Source organism: Notechis scutatus, chromosome Z, assembly GCF_049901735.1.
Source record: "Notechis scutatus isolate UNSWTSFEM ecotype Mainland chromosome Z, rNotScu1.2, whole genome shotgun sequence".
NCBI lineage: Eukaryota > Metazoa > Chordata > Lepidosauria > Squamata > Elapidae > Notechis > Notechis scutatus.
This window is the reverse complement of record NC_142025.1, coordinates 65318129-65340007: the sequence shown is the minus strand read 5'-3', so window position 1 is coordinate 65340007 and position 21879 is coordinate 65318129. Positions and strand designations below refer to the sequence as shown.

Here is a 21879-nt window from a genome sequence, read left to right as displayed (position 1 = left end):
TGCCAAAAAGGCATTAAGAGTTGTAAATCTAATCTTGCGAAGCTTCTCCTCCGGAAATATTGAATTGCTAATTAGAACATACAAAAGTTTTGCCAGACCAATACTCGAATACAGCTCATCAGTCTGGAATCTGAGCTGCATATTTGACATTAATACAATTGAGCAAGTCCAGAAGTATTTCACGAGAAGAGTACTACACTCCTCTGCTTGCAACAGAATACTGTATATCAGCAGGCTTGAGATTTTGGGCTTGGACAACCTTGAACTATGCTGTCTATGGTTAGACTTAAGCGTAGCACACAAAATTATTTGCTACAATGTCCTACCAGTCAATGACTACTTCAGCTTCAACCACAATACAAGAGCACACAACAGATACAAACTCAATGTAAACCACTTCAAACTCGATTGCAGAAAATACGACTTCAGCAACAGAGTGGTCAGTGCCTGGAATTCACTACCTGACTCTGTTGTTACATCCTCCAACCCACTCCTTTAACCTCAAACTAATCACTTTTGACCTCACCTCATTCCTAAGAGGTCTGTAAGGGGCATGCATAAGTGCACCATCGTGCCTACCGTCCCTGTCCTATTGTCCCCATTTATTTGTACCTATTTCCTGTATTCTTACTCATCTTTATACCTATACCTATTATCTTGTAAGTGATTGACAAATCAAATAAATAAATAAATAAAATAGAAAAGGTGGATTACAAATTACAAAATGAGCAGGGGGAGCTGTGTTATCAAGAAGAAGAAAAAAGAAATATAACCCAGAAATTCTATAAGAAATTGTACAATGAAGAAGACTACCCAATAGAAGAAAAAATGGTAAAATGCTTAAAGAAAGCAGAACTTCCAAAAATCTTGGAAGAAAATAAAAATATGCTAAATCAAGGCAAGAACTGAAAGAACAAGGAGTGGATATAGAATGGTGGGCTTACCTACAAGTCCAATCGAGTTATAGGAAAGACATGAAAGATTGGGGAATTAGTAGAAAAAAATGCAATTAAATGAAATATTATTGGGAACAGATGATAAATTGATAAGGAAAATTTATAGAGTACTATTGGAGTGTAAATTAGAGGAAGAAAAAGTAAAAGAAACGATGTTGGCATGGATGAAAGATATAGGGCATGGTATAAATTTGGACAAATGGCAAATTTGGACAAATTCTATGGGAACGAAATAAAAAAATAACATTAGCCACATTGTATAAAGAAAATTTAAATAAAATGTTTTATAGATGGCATATTCCTCCAACAAAATTGGCTAAAATGTACCCAAATTTATCCCCTATTTGTTGGGAAAGCTCCCGGGAAAATGGAAATCAATTTAGAGAGATACAACAAAGATATAATATATCTAATACATGTAATTTCAGCTGCAAGATTAGTTTATGCCCAAAAAAGGAAATTCCAGACGAAACAGAGATAATTAAAAAGATATGGACATGTGCAGAAATGGACAAATTGATGCAAGAATTAAAAAATAAAGACGAATCTGAATACTATAAAATATGGGAAACGTTTTACTACTGATTGGAAAAAAGGAAGGATCAGGATTATTAAAAATGACTAATGTTAATGTATATATTGTATATTATGTATATAGTATGTAAATATGTATTCTTCATATGAATTAGCGATGTAAGACAACTAGATATGTCAGGATGATTACACCATGTTCATTGTTTTTAAATGTTCCTTTTTTGTTCAATAAAAATGTTAAAAAATGGAATAAAATATAGGATCTTGAGAGAGCATTAATCAAATTAATTAAACAAATAACATGTGCTACCAGCCAATGAGAAACCTTTTGCTCACGGAAGGCATAGATTGACAAACTTTTTCTGTTCGCACAAAGGAGGCTTCAATTGATTAATGGCAACCACCTCGGCAAACCACAATAAAACTTTGAACTCAATGTTTGGGTTGACTTGATGACCCCTAGCTAGTATGTGTCCCACGATGGCCGAAGAGGGCCATCTTTTGCCCTCTTCAGCCATCGCGTTATTTGTTTAATTAATTTAATTAATGCTCTCGCATGATCCTATATTTTATTCCAATTTTAACCGTGTTATTATAAATTTCGTACTGATGAGTCAATACAAAATGCCTGCATCTACCACTATTCGTCTTTTAATTGTATTGTTTATATAATAAATAAAGGTGAGTGATTTAGTTAAAAGTTTTATCATGGAGAGAGTTGGAAGAATTGATGAATATTTTGTTTAATTTAGGATAAGAAACTCTAAGAATTACTCTAAGAGAGGAAAGCACAAGATTGTGACATTGCAAGAAAGAACATCCAGTTTTGGTGTTTGGCTAGTCTAAAGAAAAGAAGAGTTAGGAGTGACATGATAGCAGCATCCCACGAAGGCAGCACCCCACCCTCAGATGGTCCTGGCCCCATCCCTGCATTGGATACAGCACCCTCATCCAAGTCCTAACCAGACTCCCCGACTGGTTCCCTTTTGTCCTCACTGTCTTATACCTCTGCCATCTGCACCGGCTGCCGGTGAACTACAATACTATCCCTCACCGCAGGGCCCTTCCCCCCTGGTCTGACGGTCCAGATGTGGCTGTGATGGGAATTGTGTGTGAAAGGCATCCACCAAAGCAGGGACATCGACAGAAGTCACATCCTCCCATGTGAAATCCTCCGGTCCATAACCCTTCCACTCAATGAGGTACTGGAACCACCCTTTCAGCCACCGAGAGTCCTGAATGCTGGTGACCTCATACTCAGGCGGTCCCTCTCCATCGCGTGATGCTGGTGGGGAATAGTCAGGTTGGCAGAGTGGACAGGCCGTCCATTCAGGAACTAGGAGGAATCTATGAAAGATGGGATGGACATGTACCGAGCGAGGCAAAGTCAGGCATTAGGCGACTGGGTTGATAACCACCTCCACAGGGAACGGGCCAAGGTATTAGTGGTTGAGCTTCTTAACTGACCAGTCTGAAGGAAAGTGTCTGGTGGACCACCACACCTGATCCCCCACAGCCAATGGCAGTGTTGCCCACCAAGAGTGGTCTGCAACTCATTTTTAATCCTCTTTGGCTTTCTCCAGATACCATTGCACCAATTGGTGAACGGCTTGCAACTCGGACAGATAGTTCGCCTCCGGAACCAGTGAGTCGAGTTATGTCAGAGGAAAGGACTGAGGATGATAGCCCACATTGGCTAGGAAAGGGGTGGTTTGCATGGAGGTGTGCTGAGAGTTGTTAAACGCAAAATCTGCTACTGCCAAGTAGTCCACCCAGTTGTCTTGTTGCTAGTTCACAAAGCAATGCAGGTATTGCTCCAGGATCCCAATGACTTTCTCAGTCCCACCATCGGTTTCTGGATGATGTGCTGATGTCAGACAGATTTTCACATCCAAAGCCGTCATCAGCCCTTTACAGAATTGGGCTGTAAATTGAGCCCCTTGGTCTGAAACAACTCAATAAGGTAGTCCATGAAGCTGGAAGATTTGTTGAATAAACATGCAGGCGATGGCGCGAGCCATGGGTAACCCACAACATTGAATGAAATGTGCTATCTTTGTCAGGAGATGCAATGCCCCAGGAACTCGATGGTGGACTGGAAGAACTGGCACTTCTCAAATTTGGCATATAAACCATGCGCAGGTGGTGCAGGTGACTCTCCCTAGAGTTGGAATAGATCAAAATGTCATTGAGGTAAACAACAACAAATTAATCTAAGAGGAAAATATTCATAAAATGTTGGAAGACAGCAAGAGCATTGGTCAACCCAAATGGCATGACCATGTATTCAAAATGCCCGTACCTGGTACTGAATACTGTCTTCCACTCATCTCTGGGCTGGATCTGCACCAAATTATACGCCCCGCGTAGGTCGAACTTGGTGAACGCGGTAGCCTCCTGGAGGCACTCCATCAGTTCAGGAATCAAGGGCAGAGGATACCTATTGCGCCACTGTGATGATGTTTAATCTACGGTAATTACAACAAAGCCTTAAGTCACCAGTTTTCTTTTTTACAAACAGGACCAGAGCAGACAGTGGCGACGATGAAGGCTGTATAAAACCCTGAGTGAGGCTCTTGTCCAAAAAGTCCCACAACTCAGCCAACTCCAGATCTGACATTGAGTACAAATGGCCCATGGGAAGGGGTGCATCTGGCAACAAATCAATGGGACAGTCATAAGGCTGGTGCGGGGGCAATTGGTCCACCACCTGCTCGCTGAACATGTCCGTGAAATCCACAAGTTCCGAAGGCACAGACACTTCAGGTAGACTCAGCAACTCTCCTGCGCGGACTTGACAGGTGTGGTCTATGCATTGCAGGCTCAGGAACATAATCAGGTTCTGGGACCAGTAGATCTGGGGATTGCGCATCTGGAGCCACGCCAAGCCCAAGACCATGGGGAAATGCAGGCCGGAAGTAATGTAGAACTGGATAGCCTCCTCATGTGAACCAATGGTTAGGCGCAAGAGTTGGGTGGCGGCCTTGATAAGCCCAGACAAAAGCACCCGGCCATCAATGGTCTCCACGAGCATGGGAGGATCTGGTGGGCATTGAGGGACTGCATACTGGACTGCAAACGCCACGTCCATGAAGTTTGTGGTGGTGCCGGAATCATGCGCCGGAATCCCCTGTGGACTACTGGCCAGAAAAACTTGTGCTGCCAGGATCAAATGCCGGGGGGGTCCAGAATCCCCGTCCGCTGGAGGTGACTTGAGTTTAGTGCATGCCCAACCCAGAGTTTCCCCTAGATCATGCTCTGGGCATTTCCTGACAGAGTTTTCTGTGTCCAGGGAGCAGGCACAGGCCAACGCCCCTCGTTGCTTCTTGGGGCACGAAGCAGCCCAGTGCCCAGGTTTCCTGCAATATAAACACAGCCACCCTGTGCACTGTCTATTGTACTCTGTCACCAACAGGCAGGGCCTGGCAGCGCCTAGGACCATGGGCTCCTCCCATGGAGTCAGGGTCTCATGCATGACAGGTGCCACAGGAGTCTCCCGGGGGGCATGGCGACTGTTCCGTCTCTGCAGGTGGGCGTCAATCCTCAGGCACAGATGAATCAGTGCATTCAGGGTCATTGGACAGTCCACCTGAACGAGCTCATCCTGCAACTCCTCCGACAACCCATCCTGGAATGCATCCTGGAATGCATCATTCCAGGCCGAATCCTTGATAAGCAGCTGGAACTCACTGACATATTCCTGCAGGAGCTGCTGGCCCTGCTTCAGTTCCTTCAAACAATGGGCAGCAGTCGTGTGTCTTGATGGGGGTCCTAATGCATCAGATGGAGGTGGTCACAAAACCCCCTGAAGTCATTCAACAAATGATTATTCTGCACCAACAAAGGCATGGCCCAGCGAGCTGCAGAACCGGAGAGCAAGCTAATTATAAACCCCACTTTATCCCAGTCAGTGGGGAAGTCCTCTGCTCTCAAGCTAATAAATAGCTGGCACTGTCCCCAAAATGTTGGAAACATAGCCTGATTGCAATCAAACTTATCAGGAATGGCCACCGGGCATTTCCTTCGAGGAGGAGGTAGAGCAGCAAGAGCCTGGAACTGGCCTAATTGATTAGCTAACAAGGCCATCTGCTGTTGAAGCTGCACGTTCTCTGCCCAAAGCTGTTCCATCTCTCATTTGTTTTGTTTGGGCGGGAAACAAACTGTTCTGACCCAGGCTTCATTAAATTTAATAAAACACAAACTGAATTTAAAAGTAAAACCTTTTTTAATGTGACACCGGGAATTACTTGCATTCCCAGCCAAAATTCATTATACACAGTTCCCCCAGATAAGAGCACGCTTTTCAGTGCCGTAGAATGCTTGCCAACAAACAGATGTCCAATTAAGGCTTAACATAAACGAACCAAAAACCCAGAAAAAACCGAGCAGAGTACAGAGCTTCAGAATGGACTCAGAGATTACTGAACTTCGTCATTGAGGACTGACTTTTATCCCTTATGGGAGGGGCAATCACCTCCCAGCCTTACTCCCAAATCACCCCTTCTGCTTCAGCTGCTCTCACCTTCTAACAGCTCTGCGCACATGAACACTGGGAACAGGCTTCACGGGGTCCTCTGCTTCGTGCTGCAAGACTCCGAAAGTTCTAAAGGCAGCACCTCACTCTCAGATGGTCCTAGCCCCATCCCTACATTGGATGGAGGACCCTCATCCAAGTCCTTGCCAGACTCCCTGACTGGTTCCCTTTCGTCCTCACTGTCCAATACCTCTGCCGTCCACACAGGATGCCGACGAACCACATTACTATCTCTCATCGCAGGGCCCTTCCCCCTGGTCTGACGGTCCAGATGTGGCTGTGATGGGAATTGTGTGTGAAAGGCATCCACCAAAGCAAGGGCATGGACAGAAGTCACATCCTCCCATGTGAAATCCTCCGATCCAGAACCCTTCCACTCAATGAGGTACTGGAACCACCCTTTCAGCCATTGAGAGTCCTGAATGCTGGTGACCTCATACTCAGGCGGTCCCTCTCCATCACGTGGTGCTGGCGATTGTATATTTTAACTGTATAAATTCTCTCTGTCTGGCTAATGCCTCTGTTACGGAGGGGGGCAAATGTCAGCCAGCCTGTTGCTTGCTGCCATAGAATAGGGGGGAGGGAATAGGGGGAAGCTTACATTGCAGCTTTGCAACTATTGTTATTTCCAAAGCCAAAGCGTTAGCTCTGGTATGCGGTTGCCTAGCTACAAGGTGGCTGGGCTATATATTGTGTTTGAAGGTGCTGTGTTCATGCTTTTTTGCCTCATAACTTGCTTGAAACTGTCTGCATTTGGTTTCTTCCTAGTAAAAGTACTTTTCTCTAAATCTATGGAGCTAAGGATTTTTCTTTCCTAGGAAATGAACAAAGGCAACCTGACAGATGAGTTCTCCTTCTATTCCCTTATCTAAGTTATTTATGAAGATATTGAAGAGTCTTGTGGTATCCCAGTGGTCACTTCCCTCCATGTGGATGCAGTACCATTAAAAACTAGTTATTGAATATATTTTGTCAGCCAGCTACAAATCTATCTGGTGGTGATGTTGTCTATTCCATATATTTCTAGCTTACCAAGAAGTAAATTGTGGTCTACTTATGAAATGCCATACTAAAATCTAAGTATACTATGTATACAGCATTTTACAAGTCTACTAATTTAGTGACTTTATCAAAGAATGAAATAAGATTGGTTTGGCATGAACTGTTTTTAATAAACCTGTGCTGGCTACTAGTTATATCTACGTATTGTTGTTGTTATTATTATTCCAGGATCTTCCCAGGTATTGATGTTAGACTGATTGATCTGTAGTTTCCTGGGTCTCTTCCCCCACCCCCTTTCTTGAAGATGGGAACCACATCAGCCTTTTTTCAATCTTCAGATACTTGCCCTGTGCTCCAAGATTTTTGAAACATTTGATACATGGTTCTGAGATAACATCTGCCAGCTCCTTCAGAACTCTGGGATGTAATCTGTCAGATCCCAGTGATTTATATTCATCTAGGTCAGATAGGTGTTCTCTTACTATTTTCTTGCTTATTTTAATATTTATTTCTAGTTTGTCTTTTACAGTAATTTTTTTAGGTACATTGGGCTTTAATTTCCTTTGCTTTGGCATGAAGACTAGTGAAAAGAATGAGTTATGCAGCTCTGCTTTCTCCCTACTGCCTGTTACTTCCTTGCCATCTTCTCTCTTTAGTGGACCTACTTGTTTCCTTGACTTTTTTTCTTGTTATTAATATGTTAAAATAAACTATTTTATTATCTTTGACTTTTGTAGCAAGCCTTGGTTCGTTCTGAGCCTTTGCTTTCGTGGCTTCATCTTTGCATATTCTGGCTATCTGCTGATAATCAGCCTTAGTTATGTGTCCCTCTTTCCATTTTTTGTGCTTGTCCTTTGAATACTACTTGAATTTAACAGGGGAAAAAGAAGTTGAAGAGGTAACTACCTAATGGCATCTGTAGTAGTATCAAGCCCTTTGCCATATAAGCTTTTTCCAACTGTATTTATTTATTGTACCTTTCCTGACCAGTGTCCACCAGGTACTTTTTGACATGGAATTCAGTCTCAGAAGATTTGTGACAGACCTTCTTAGAGACAGCCCTTAAAGATGACTAAGGACCAAGTTCCTAACTGCATATTGCAGTTAGTCCTACTTTATTTTTTGAATATCATCTCACTTTATTTTTATTGGTCTTTAGCTTTTCTTCAGTTGTAGATTGATGTTCATGGAAACAATTTTACTTAGATTCTAATTAGCTGACTCATATTTCTTATGGAAAACCTTTACATATATTGATATTTCATTTGATACTGGTCTTGCATCCTAGCTACAATCCAACTATGTAGCAATCAATTTCCAGCAGGAAACATCAGAATTTCAGTGATCTTAAAACATTATAGTTTGTCTACCCTGCCCACCAAATTGGAGAGGCGGGTATGTTACTGATCCCCTCACTTAAGGAGGTTTATCTAGTGCAGGGTTGTCAAACTCAAGGCCCGCAGGCCACATCCGGCCCACAGGGTGTGCTTAGATCTGGCCTGTGGGGCTGCCCTGGAAACAGCAAAGGACCGGAGCTGGTTGCAGCCCCCGCCCCTGCCCAAGCTCCATTTTCATTGGCAGAGAATTGCAGTTGAAAACAGAGCTGGGGAAGGGGCATGCATGGCCCTCCCAAGGTCTGTTTTGGCTGGCAAAGGCCAGCAGGACACAGACGCAGCTGAAAGCAGAGCTCAGGGGAGCTGCACACAGCCTCCTTCCAAGGTCCGTTTTCATTGGCAGAGGGCTGCAGGAGACTGTCACAGCCAAAAACAGATATCAAGCTAGCCATGCTCCCCTGGCTATGCACCTCCAGCTCCCTGAGGTCAAACGCAACCCTGATGCAGCCCTCAATGAAATCTAGTTTGACACCCTTGATGTAGTGGAACCAAGAAGAAGGACCCTTTATGTGGTAGCTCCCTCCTAATGGAACATCACTCTTGAAGAGATAAAATTATCCCCTCCCCCTGGATGCTCTTTCAACAGGCCTGAAAACATGTTTTGCTAGCAAGTCTGGGGACCTCAGGGCAACACAGAGCCTATTGTGATCATTGTCCCTCCAGGGGGATAAGGGTTTATTGGATTTTATATTTGAGGTTTTACTTCTGTAATCCTCCTCTAGTCACTGTGAATTAGGCAACCATGTACATTTTCATGAAAATAAATTCTTTAAGGAGACCTCATATCCAAATTGTACCCTTGTGTGATCTTTTGCCCAAGGATTACTGTCATTCCTTTAATAACTTCAGAGACACTTCAACCTAAGCTTTTTGTTTTGCCATTAAATCATGGATGCTGCCCCATTTACCATCTAGTGGACCTCAGGATTCTCCCACCAGGTATTAATTATATTTCACCATTCACAATATCTTTTTTTTTTATTTTATTTGGGTTTTCACAAAAAAAAAACCATAATACAAATAAAACATCTTTTTTTGAAAATAGCATGGTCCCAGGTTACACTTCTTCATACAGACACAAACTCAATTTCATGCTCACTTTTATGTTCTATTCCATATCTTATTACTGTTTTACATTTTCTACATAGTTTTTCTCCTCTCTTTATTTTCTCAAATTTATTTTAATTATCTCATATCAGTTCAAATCATTATACTCATACTTTTGTCTGTCGTGTTTCAGTTTCATGTTTTCTTTTCTCATTAAACAAATTTATCCAAGCAATAGAAGCCATATATTATAAGCAAACGGCAAAAGTAATGATAGATGGAGAATTTACAGATTCTATTAATATTAAAAAAGGTACAAGACAAGGATGCCCATTATCTCCTTTGTTATTTATATTGACTTTAGAAGTGCTAAATAGAAATATTAGAGAGGATACAAACATAAAAGGAATGAAAGTTAAAAAGGAGGAATTTAAACTGCAAGCCTTTGCAGATGACTTGGTTTTTATTTTGGAAGATCCTCTAGAGACAGCTTTAAAACTATTGGAAAAGATAGAGATGTATGGTGAGATGGCTGGCTTGAAAATAAATAAAGACAAAACAAAGATTTTGACAAAGAACATGCTGTTAAGACAAAGAGAAGAGCTGGCAGACCTATTGAAAATTCAAGTTACGAACAAAGTTAAATATTTGGGGATATGTTTGACGTCAAGATGTACTACACTGAAAGAGAATAACTATATTAAACTTAAACAGCAGATAGCATCTGATCTGAAAAAATGGGAAAACCTACAATTGTCATTGATAGGTAGAATTTCAACAATTAAGATGAATATTCTACCTAGAATTTTGTATTTGTTCCAAACAATACCAATTAGGTTAGGTAAGGATTAATTTGAAGAACTGAATAAAATTGTGTTGAAGTATATATGGCAAGGTAAGAAAGCGAGAATAAAATTAAAACTTTTACAGGATGCTAGAATTAAAGGAGGATTTGGCCTTCCTAATTGGGAGTTGTATTATCAAGCTGCAAACTTAATGTGGGCTAAAGAATGGATAACGTTAAGAAAGACCAGATTGTTGGCATTAGAAGGACATGATTTATTATTGGTTTTTTTGGTATAAGGGAACTAAATCACAGGGTTACTTTAGAAGGCATTATATACGGGAATCGTTATGGTTGAATTGGGAGAAAACTAAGAAACAATGTTATTTGAAAATCCCAGTTTGGTTATCAACTATTGAAGCTTTTTCTTATCCTATAACCTATAAGAAGGAACAAACAGTTAGATATGGGGAATTACTAGATGAAAAGGGTGAACTTAAAACGATGCAAAATTTAGAAGAACAAGGCATAAAGATGAATTGGTTTTCATATGCGCAAATACATTCAAGGTATCTTAAAGAGATTCTAAAATGGAAGGATTCTATGATAAATTGACTGATTTAGATAGGATTTTGACAGGTACTGATGAAAAAGTGATCAAAAAATTATATAATTATTTGTTGGAAATTAAATTAGAGGAAGAACAAGTTAAAGAAACAATGATTGCTTGGGGGAAGAATTTTGGATATGGGATTGATTTAGAGAAATGGCAAAAATTGTGGTCTCAAAATTATAAAATGACAATGTCAACAGCATATAAAGAAAATTTGTATAAGATGTTTTACAGGTGGCATTTTCCCCCGACAAGAATAGCAAGAATGTTCAAGAATAAATCTGAAAAATGTTGGAAATGTCATCAGATACCTGGCTCATATTACCATATGTGGTGGACTTGTGAGGACGCTAGAAAATATTGGACTAGAATTCGCATATGGTTGGAAAAAATGACAAAGAAACATATAGATTTGAAACCAGAGATTTTTTTATTGGGAATCTTACCTGATACATATAATAAAAACTTAAAGTATTTGATTGTAAATGTATTAACAGTGGCTAGGATTGTATTTGCTAAAAATTGGAAGAATGAGAAAATACCATTAGAAGAAGAAGTTATTAAGAAAATATTGGAATGTGCTGAAATGAGTAGATTGACATTTGAAATTAGAGAACAAGAAGATAAACAATTTTATGAAGTTTGGGATCTTTTTTATCAATGGTTAGATAATACAATATAATAATAAAATATTTAGAAACCTAGGAAATAATGAATATACATTTTATTTTATTTTTGGTTTTGATAATATTTTGATAATATTTTATTAAGATAGACTTGGTATGATTTTATGATTTGTTAGAAAATAAATTAACTAAACTATAGTTATCTCGCTTAAGTATGAATTAGTAAAATTATAGTCAAATGATTGTTTAATAATGATATTAGGATATATAATAGTTGATTGATAATATGAGTTATTATGTAATATAATTATTATGATGACTATGAAATGGATGCACAAAAAGGAGTGGTAAACCAACCGACACACTGTCTGTAAATTTATGAAGGATGATGATGTTTTTATGTTATGTTTTATGTGTTTTTGTTTGTTGTTAAAATCAATAAAACTTTTACTTTAAAAAAAAAAGAAAGAAAGATTATAAATATATGTAATTAAAACACTCATTCCATTCCAATTCAGTTCTATCATTAATATTCATTAAAGTCTTAACATCTTTAACATTACTTTTCAATTAAATATCATACTTCCTTGGGAATACTTATAAGCTTCCCGTAATTAATTTTTTTCCCCCTATTTCTCTTCCCTTATATTTTATAAAACATTAAATAATTAAAATGTTTCCATCCTTTCCTAATTCAATTCTCTCATTCATTTTATTTCATTTATTTATTAACAAACATTTCACTAGATTACAATAACTATTTTATCCATCATTTTAATCATACATTGTTTCATATTTTCTAAAATTATTTCTATTTCTAATATAACAATACTATACCTTTGCAGAATCCCTTTTTCAATTAAATTTTCACCCATTATCTCTAAATAGGCCCTATTTCTCCATATCTTGTTTCTGTCCTTTATAACTTATTTTCCTTTCCTTCTTCCCTCTCTTCTTCTCCCTCCCCTTTTTACCCCCTTGTCTCTCTAGTTCTAATTCTCTCTTCTGTATTCCTCTCTTCTGTTACTTTCTAATATTATACTTATTTTTCAAGTTATTATTCCTTTTTTTTGGTTGTTTTTTCAAATTTTAAACTTTTCATTCTCTTTCCCCCCTTTCCTTCCCCCCCACATAAAATTACTTGTTCATTAAAGATGGCTTCTTCTTTGTCCCAGTCTTCTTGTTCTTCAGGCATTTCTTGTTGTTTCTCATAGTTCTCCATTTCTAAGAATTGAAATATGAAGCCAAAAGAACCTCTCCCTTCTTGTGCATCTTCTTTGTACTTTTTAAGTTCCATTTTCAGTTCATCTAAAAGTAGTGCCATTTTAAAACACTTTTAAACAACCACCCAATTGATTTTAGTCATTCAAATGCAATAATCAAAAATCCAGAGATCACCAAATAATCCAAATACTCCCAAGCTGTTTCCTCATGCTTCTTTTTTCCACTTTCTCTTCCCGGGGTTCTACTATTTTGTAGCCAAGTTTCAGTTAAAATGTATCTTTTAGAAGTCTTGTTGAGGTTTCATTGTAAATTCCTCTTAATTCCAGGCAGTCTCCTCCCTTTTTTCCAGATCCTGCCCTTTTATTCTTTTTCTTTCGTTTCCTGCTTTTAAAAGGTTTTAAGTATCCAGAAATCTTTATTATCCCTTTGACATTTTATTTTCAGCTTAAATGCCTATTGATGTCAAAGTGGATTTTTTTTCCAATTTCTTATTTAGATCTCTTAGCTGTCAGTATAGGGAAAAGGAGAGAAGAAATAAAACCAAACCCTTTCCCTTTTCTCTCTCCTTCGCTACTTCAAAATCTTCTTTGGGAACAATGTTACTTTTTTTTTTAGTTTAAATTCCAGGGTAGCTTAGTTGTTGCTTTTGCAGTTTAACCCGGTCAACCAAAACTTTTTCTTCTTATCTTCCTCCTGCACATTCTTTTCCAAATATCCTTGACAGAAGACAAAAAACTCCCACAGAAACACTTACAAGAAGGAGAAAAAAGCAACACAAACCAGGCAAGATAAGGGCTGGAGGACGTTCACAGATAACAGATCACACACTGGGAAGGATGCCAAACTCAGAAAGGAACCATAAACTAGAGATATGTCCATGCTTTGTTTCCAGCGTTCACCCGTACGCATGTCCGTCCTCTTATTCAGTTGTCACAGCTGCAGCCCATGAAGAGGATCAAGGCCCTCTCCTCCCAAGTAGACCATATCTTTCCCTTACCCTCTCCTCCCTGCGTGCCCTAGGATGGAGAGGGGATGGGCCTGGGTCCTCCTCTGACTGCTCAGCCGGCCTTTGGCCTTCCCCAGCCTCCTCCACAACCTCCAGAGCCACACTTCCACTCCCTGTCAGTTGTTCCTCCTCTCCCTCAGAGTCAGTCTCCACCAAGGACATGACAATTAATGAGAAGGCATTTGGCTCTATAAAAATGGATGCAAGAATAAATTATGTAGACTAGAGTATCATTTCTATCACCTCTTCAATCATAATATTTTGCTTTTCTGTAAAGGGCAAGAACGAAAATCGTTTATTCCATGTATAGCCGAAAACCTGCAAAAGAAGTTAAAAAAGGACTATTAAAAATGGGAGTAAATTACTACATTTTAGAAGATTCTTGGTGCCTGAGGCGAACAAAGTAAGTATTCAGTAATAAAACTAATTGTGTCTCTCAAATGTTCAACGAGCAGAGTGCTACTCTCTAATGCATACTAGGAAAGTTTTGAGATTCCTTTTAACATCACCCATTTCATGAAATGATTTTGCATGATGTGATTTACAGTTGTATTACTTTAATGATGGAAATTCTGGTCCCTTTTTATTTTATATCTCAGTTTTATTTTTATTGTAAATAACTCAAGATGGTGAACATACCTAACATTCCTTTCTCCTCCCAATTCCCCCCCCCCAAAAAAAACAATCCTGTGAATTGAGTGGACTGAGTGAGAGTAATTGTCTCAAAGTCACTTTTCATGCCGAAGGCAAGACTAGGCATGTTTAAGTCATAGTCTCCTGTTTCTACGCTGGTGCCTTAAACCATTTGCAGGCTATTTGTATAGTGTATCTTTATCTTAGTTATGTATTAAAATTTAGATAAATTTTAACTGTTAGGATAATTGTTCTTGAATTTCTTGTAACCTGCTGTTAAGCTTGGTCATAGAAGTTAGTAATAAATACTAAATCAATTTCTCTATCCATCTATCTACTTGTAGTTCAGCAGAACTGTCATTCTGGTTGCATTCCAGTTTTAAGACTGGAATGCAAAATAATTCTACATAAATTTAACCTTTTTGAACTTTAATGTAAGAAAGAAAAGCTTCCCATTCCCTTCCCTACCTAAAATGGCCTCTAGAAAATAATGCAGGAGAGTTTTGTTAAACACTGAGGCCTATGACATAGGGAGAAGCTGCTGTGGGAATCATTATATATGGCTTTGATCACAGGGGTGTCAAACTCAAGACCCATTGGCCAGATGCGGCCCACAATGAGGCCACATCCAGCCCACTTGGCCATTCTGGAGGGGTAAGGGGCCGGCCCATGCCATCCTGGCAGATGTGTGCATGCACAGGCCCAATTCTCTGTCACCACATGCAGGGCAACAAAAGTAGTCTGTAAGGACTACAATATAAAAAAATAGTTCAGACCTTCCAACATCGCAAGATTTTTTTCCATGAGAAGTTGGAAGGTCTGAACTATTTTTTTTTACTGTAGTCCCACAGTTGTCCTGCACATCACGGTGGCTAACAGCTGGAAAGCAGGTTAGTGAATGCATGTGGCTGCCCTGAGAGGGTTGGGGGATGGGGGTTTGGCATGGGTGGCCTGGCTGAAGGCTGCTTAGGTAAGCTGGGGCAGGGTGGGTGGGGCAGCTCTGCACCTCTACCTTGATTAGTCCTTCATCTCCCCCCAGTGCCTTTCTTCGTTCTTCACCACTTTTCCTTGCTCGCTGGCATAATGGAGGAGGAGAAGGCTGAGCAACGCACTGGTGCAGCAGCCACAAAGTGAGGTGGTAGGGGATGGAGGACGAAGCAAGACAGTGTGTGTGGACCTCCACCCCCATGCCCCACACCAGCTTATTTGAGCACCCCACCAGCCAGGCACTGCAACGCTACCACTGCCACCACAGAGAGAGGGGGTGGGGAGAAGGAGAGGGAGAGAGAGTGATCTATGCTTCAGCCAGGGCACCCAAGCTGGTGAGGGAAGCAGGAGCCCCCTGAGCAGCCATGATTTCCCTCTCCCCAACCAGCCAGCCCCGCTTGACCCTAAGTCTTGCCATTCTTCTCCTTGTCCTCCCCACTCAAGTGGTGCTGGGCTCTGCGGGACAACAGGGTCTCTCATTTTTCCCCTGGCATGGCAAACTCTAGCGGGCTGGACGCGAGTGTGAAGGACCTGGCCCCGCAGTGCCTCCTCGCTCAGTTGAAGGCTTTGTTCCTGCCTTCAAACAGTAAGGCTGGCACACGCAAGTGAGGAGCACACCTGGGCCATGGACAGCATTGGTTACTTCCCCCAGTTGATTCCAATTCCATGGCCAGCCTTACAGTCTGAGGGCAGGAACAAAACCTTCAACTGAGCAAGGAAGCACTGCAGGGCCAGGCCCTTCATACCTGCATCCAGCCCACCGGAATTCACCACCCTGGGAGAGGAATGAGACCTCATTGTCCATGGAGCACAGCTGTATGCATATGCTGCGCCTGCATGCACATTGGGCACTTGGAGTGATCTTTGAAGGCAAGCCCACAGCTGCACCTTCACTTTCTTCAGCCCGGATGCATTAGAGGCACACAAGCTGCTGGTGGCGGCAGCCACCTGAGCAGCCATGATCACCCTTCTCCTGGCAGCCATCGTCGTCTGACCTACTCCCTGCCTGACTAGCTAGCTGGCACAAAGTCTTGCCATTCTTCTCATCCTCCTCATCCTCCCTGCTCAAGTGGCTCTGGGCTCCATGGAACAAAGAGGTCTCATTCCTCTCCCAGCGCAGCAAACTCTGCTGGCTGGCTGGGGAGGGACCATCCCCCCACGCTGCTGGCTGGCTTCCTCAAAGGCAAAGAAACAGTGGCAGAGAGGAGACAGGTGTTTGCAAGATAAGTGAGTGTGACAAGAGGGAGGGAGAAGCATGTGGTATCTTAGTGGGTTGGGAAGACCCTGAGGGGATGTTCTATCACTAGGCCACCACGGCCTTCCCCATCCTGAGATATTTCATGTGCACTTAACAAACGGCATATTGGTATTCTTGAATTGTAAGCTCTTGGGAAAGTATCCCCTCCTTGTGTGTTGCAAACAGCCATTTCTACTGGAGAAATCTTCCTCTGCTATATTTCCAGTCTGTATTAGACCATGACAGAGTCCCTACAGGAGAGCCCTTTTAAGGATTATGTATTAATAGAAAAGTAACTAACTTACCTCTGTTCTTAAATGCTAAAGCTATTGTACATTAAAAACAGAGGAACTCTGATCAATACAGCTATGTGAAAAAGTCCCGCATGCTTTACAGTTTATGACATTTTTTTTTGATAGGCCATTAATTTTATGATATTTTATGCTAACTGCTATGCAAATATTGTTATATTTAAATAAATACTGGTGGTTTTTAAGTGAAAAGCATAAGTTTTTTACAATTTGGTGCTGTTTGGATGGGGATTGTAAATTTTCTTGCATGCTTACAATGCATGCTTACAACGACTATGAAAACAGATTAACTGATGCATACCCAGTGGCATATGTGTTGCAATTACTAAGGCCGATGCTAGTGTTTTGTTAACATTTTTATTGTTTGTGGCCCTGAAAAGGACCATTTAGGTAACCAAACATTGTTACTAATATGAAATTTGCCAGCCGTTATTGCTTATCACCAGGCGGTATCGCTTTGGCATAGACTGTATAAGCCTTTGCACATGATCTTTGGTGATAGTGTGGTGCCAGGCTGCAATAATGGATTCAATCAGCTCCTGCTTTGTCTTTGGATGCTTCTTGCTTATTTCGTAACCAATCTTGGCCCACAAGTTCTCAATTGGGTTCAAATCCGGGCTCTGAGCTGGCCAATCCAGGAGTCGAACACCATGCTTCTTCATCCACTGCTAGACGGACTTGGGTCGATGACAAGGAGCGTTGTCATCCTGGAAGTAAAAGTCCTTCCCTACAAGTTGCTGAGCTGAAGGAAGCATGGTCTTTTCCAGGACTTCCACATACTGCTTGGAATTTATGATTCCCTACACGATTTGTATCTGACCAATATCAGAAACAGTGATACAGCCCCAGATCATCACGTGCAATGGATGCTTCACAGATAGATTCAGGCAATACAGCCTAAATTCTTCAGCTGGAAATCTTCTGACATACTTATTGCATTGATTCCCAGTCAAGCAGAAATTGCTCTCGTCACTGAAGATGACCTTGGCCCACTGTTGGTTGGTCCACTTGGCATACTTCTTGGGCCATGCACATCGACGAGAGCGATGAGCGTTTGTGAGCAAAGGTTTACTTAGAGCCCTGCAGCCTTTGAACCCTCTGGCAAGCAGTCTGTGATGCACTATGCTTATGCACACTTTTACATCACACGTTTCACTCCAAATTCTTGTAATCTGAGGTGAGGTGAGCTTCCTGTCAGCCATCAAAATGTGTTGCAGAGCCTGATCTTGCTGTTTTGTTGATTTTCTTGGTCTTCCAGAGTGGACCCTGTCATCAACTGAACCAGTTATTTGGTATTTTTCAACCACTCTGCTCACTGTGGTGCGATGGCATTTCACTCTCTTGGCTATTTCTGTACAGGAGTAACCTTCTTCATGAAACACAATGATGCAATGGCACTGCTCAGTACTGGTAAAAGCAAAGGCCTTCGTCTTTGCCTGCAGCCAGAGCTAAATTAAATTTCTTGATGCTTTTCATGCCTATTTATAGTCAGAGAGTATGACAACATTGATTGTCTCATAGCCTCTGTGCATTTTCATTGGTCAGCCAAAGCTCGCTGCTGATTGACTACTTTCGATCCTAACATTCTCGAAAATGCAACTTTAGCACATAAACTCACTCAAAACCTTAAAAAGACTTTGGTTATATTAATAAAAATTATGCATCTCAATCTGACTACAGAAATTTTCATCAAAGTACTAATTTTGTGTGGTTTCTATGAGTGAAAAGTTGATTAAACATGTAAATACAGGTTAAAACTGAAAGCATGCAGGACTTTTTCACACAGCTGTATCAGAGCCATCATTCTGACAGTTTTCTCTTATAAGGCTGTGACAGGTCAGGATGGGGTGATACTCTTGGTTAGTTGCTTAGGACTGATTCTGTGCAAAAGGCTTATTAGCCTACCTCCGCCCACTCTGGGTGACTCCTCCCCAATTTCTACTCAGTCCTTAGGAGAATAGGATGTGTGGTATTGCCTCTCCTGCCTTTGGAAATTTTAGTTCCAAAGGCAGCCTTACAAGGAAATTCTTCTTTGAATGAAAAAAAGCCTCCTTTTTGCCTTTCCCCTTTGAATTTGGTGCTTTGCTGCACAGCTGACGATTGGGAGTCTGCCAAACAGGGGCCGCAGGGGCCATTTTCAGCCCCCGAGGGCGAAGAGCAGGGGATTGATCGGCCGGATGGCCTTTCGGTGAGGGCCATTTTCAAAGTGCGTGAGCGTCAGCCACGTTCTTCACAGAGCCGCGGGGTGAATTCCCCCTCCGCAGTGAAACAGGGAGCCACGTGGTCCTGCGGCTGCCTTTTGCAAGTTTCTCTGCCTTTGCAGAGCAACAAAAATCCAAGGAGAGCTCAGAATCCTCCCTGGGGAAGAAACAGAAGTCTCATGTGGATCAGGCAGCCATTTTGAAGACTCCTCGTGGCCGGTGGCCATTTTGAAAACACAGATTGGCCATTTTGAAGATTCCAGTGGCCATTTTGAACAGGCTTCTTCTTCATACCACTTCTGCGCCTTTTGTCACCACCAGTTACTGTTTCCTGCTGCAGACGACATCGAAGGGTAGGCGCTAAAAATTCCTATTTTTCCCGGTGGGGATTGATTTCCCTATCCCGAAGTAGACCAGGACCCTTGGGCTCCCAACCAGGACTAGTCTATGGTCATTGCCCTATTAGGCCCAGGAGGGTTTGAATCCCAGTAGGAAGTGTTAACACTTTCTACTGAAGTGTGGATAGGGCAGAAGAGAATGGTGGTCAGTGTGGGGATGGAGAAGATTTTCCCTGAAGTTATTTTATAAACCCCTTCATGTGCTCTCCTCCTAGCACAGGACATTCAGTCCAGCATTGGCCTTGCTGCTCAAGATGGCTGAACCCCCAAGGGAAACCAGTTTCCAAAGCAGCCAAACCTCAAAAGGTTGCTCCTACTGCTTCTACCAAAGGGAAGCAGCCTGTCAAAAAGGCTTCCAAGGCACAGGAGATGCTGCCAGGTGCCATCAGGCCATCGAGAAGCAGATAGACAAAGTGCATCAGTCCTCTTCTTGCTCAATGTCTGCTCGCCCCACTTCTCCAGCATCACTCATTAGTGAAGTGGATTTGGAGGAGCCTGGACCTTCTCCCAGACCCAGTTTCCAGACTTGGTCTCCTGATGGGTCCAGGAGAGGCACTTCTCCTATTCCTTCTGAAGGAAGCAGTCAAGCTGATGATCTTCATGGAGAAGCGGTACCTTGGCAGGAGCGTGGGCACAGTAGACAGGGGGTGGAACCCTCCTTCTACTGCCACTGCAGCCAGGCTAACTGACCCTTCTGATTTGGATGTTCCAATTAATTTGCAAATCCTGATAGACAAGGCAATCATGAAGGGCATCTCAGAGGGATTGCAGAGAGCGACCCGACATTCATCTGCTGCTTCTGATTTATCAGAAAGAAGATCCCGGATTTGTGAAGCTCTCTTATCTCTTATCAGAAAGAGGCTCCTTTATCTAGGATCCAGTTTCTGGGTTGGCTGAAGACTTCGCTCCTGTTATCTCAGTGGCTCCATCATTGGTGGGAGAACCTGATTGGCCAGAATCCAATATGTCAGCGGATGAAGGCCCTTTGCACAAGATTCCAGTGTTTACGGGGTGTTTTAAACACTCATTGTTTAGTCCCTTGTTGTTCAAGGCTAGGAACACCGTGAATCTGAAAGGCGCAGATGATGAGGTAGTGGCCAGTCTTCTTCCTGAGGAGTCAGATGTTCTGTTCAATGAGCCGGAGGTAAGAAAGGAAGTGGTTCCTTCTCAAAACTGTTCCTGAAGGTAATCAAGAAGCAGCTTGAAGTTCTGGCCACAGGGCCCAATCCTCTGGCCTCTGACCGCAGGTTTTTCAACGTGGGGCCTGAACTTACCAAGATGCTTCAGGTCCCACAGTGAATGCTCCTGTTGCAGCTTTGGCCTCCTTGTCTGCTCCTTCGGACCTGGAGGAAGTCCTCAAGGCTGAGGAAAAGCAAGTGGAACAGTCGCTACAGAGATCTCATCTGGCCGTTGCCTGGGCTGTCAAGGCTTCTACAGCAGCGTCATTCTTTACAAGGACTTCGCTCAAGTGGCTGAAGTAGCTGCAGGATAGAATCCCCTCATCAGATGTCCGTGCCCACCAGGACATCAACAAGAAGGAAGGATCATGGTGGCTATAGAATTCACGACCCTACATAGCACCAGATTTGCCACAAAAGCCATTGCTTCCTCTGTGACAGCCAGGCGCATATGCTGGCTGTGCAACTGGCAAGCTGATGGCAGACGTAAATGGAAGTTGGCATCTGCTCCAGTCCAAGGGGAGAAACTCTTTGGTGAGGTCCTCGAGTCCCTTTTGATTGAGACTAAGGATTTAAAAAAATCTTCCTTCACTCCTAAAGAACATCAGGCCACTCCTTATTTCAAACACCCTCAATTCAGAGGAGAGCCAAGTTCCAGTTTTCACCGGCCGTCGAAACCTGCATATCAACGTCAAGAACCTCCTCCTGATCACTCAGGCAAGGGCAAACAGCAGTTTTCTTCCAAATGGCCCTTTTGAGGAGGAGGAAATTGCCCGTTCCATCGCCAGCACTAGTGCACACGAGGGGAACCCATTGGTGGCCGTTTAGCATGCTTTGAGGCCCAATGGGAAGGTATTACTTCAGACGCCTGGGTTCTGTCCACTATTAGATCGGGTCTTAGAGTTCTACTCCACTCCTCCAAGGTTCTTCATCTCCTGCCCAGTCTCTAGAGATGCTGCGAGGCGGAGTCTGATGGAGTCAGTCATCCAGCATTTGCTGGATCTCAAGGCCATTCAGGAGGTTCCCCTCGACCAACAAGGGATAGGATTCTACTCTAGAATTTTCTTTATTCCCAAGGCCTCGGGGGGGGTGGAGGACAATTTTTGATCTGAAACGACTCAATAAATACATTGTGTACAGGTGTTGTAAGATGCACACTCTTCCATCTTGGAGAGCATTCAGCAGGGGGACTTCCTCACATTAATAGACTTGAT

At 42.2% G+C, this 21879-nt stretch overlaps 1 protein-coding gene across 4 annotated transcripts in view; it reads left to right on the top strand.

The window, feature by feature from the left end:
- The window catches only part of DPY19L1 (dpy-19 like C-mannosyltransferase 1), a 148983-nt gene that overhangs the window by 118077 nt on the left and 9027 nt on the right, over nt 1-21879 (top strand). For 2 of the 4 annotated variants that reach the window (XR_015745836.1, XM_026674865.2), the window contains exon 22: nt 13998-14123. Coding sequence is in view for 1 of the 4 variants with exons in the window: in XM_026674865.2 (XP_026530650.1) it covers nt 13998-14123 (126 nt within the window). In the remaining 3 variants the exon portion in view is untranslated. Of the gene's footprint in view, nt 1-13997; nt 14124-21879 lie in introns of those variants that run through there. The other 2 variants (XR_015745837.1, XR_015745838.1) reach the window with 2 other exon arrangements.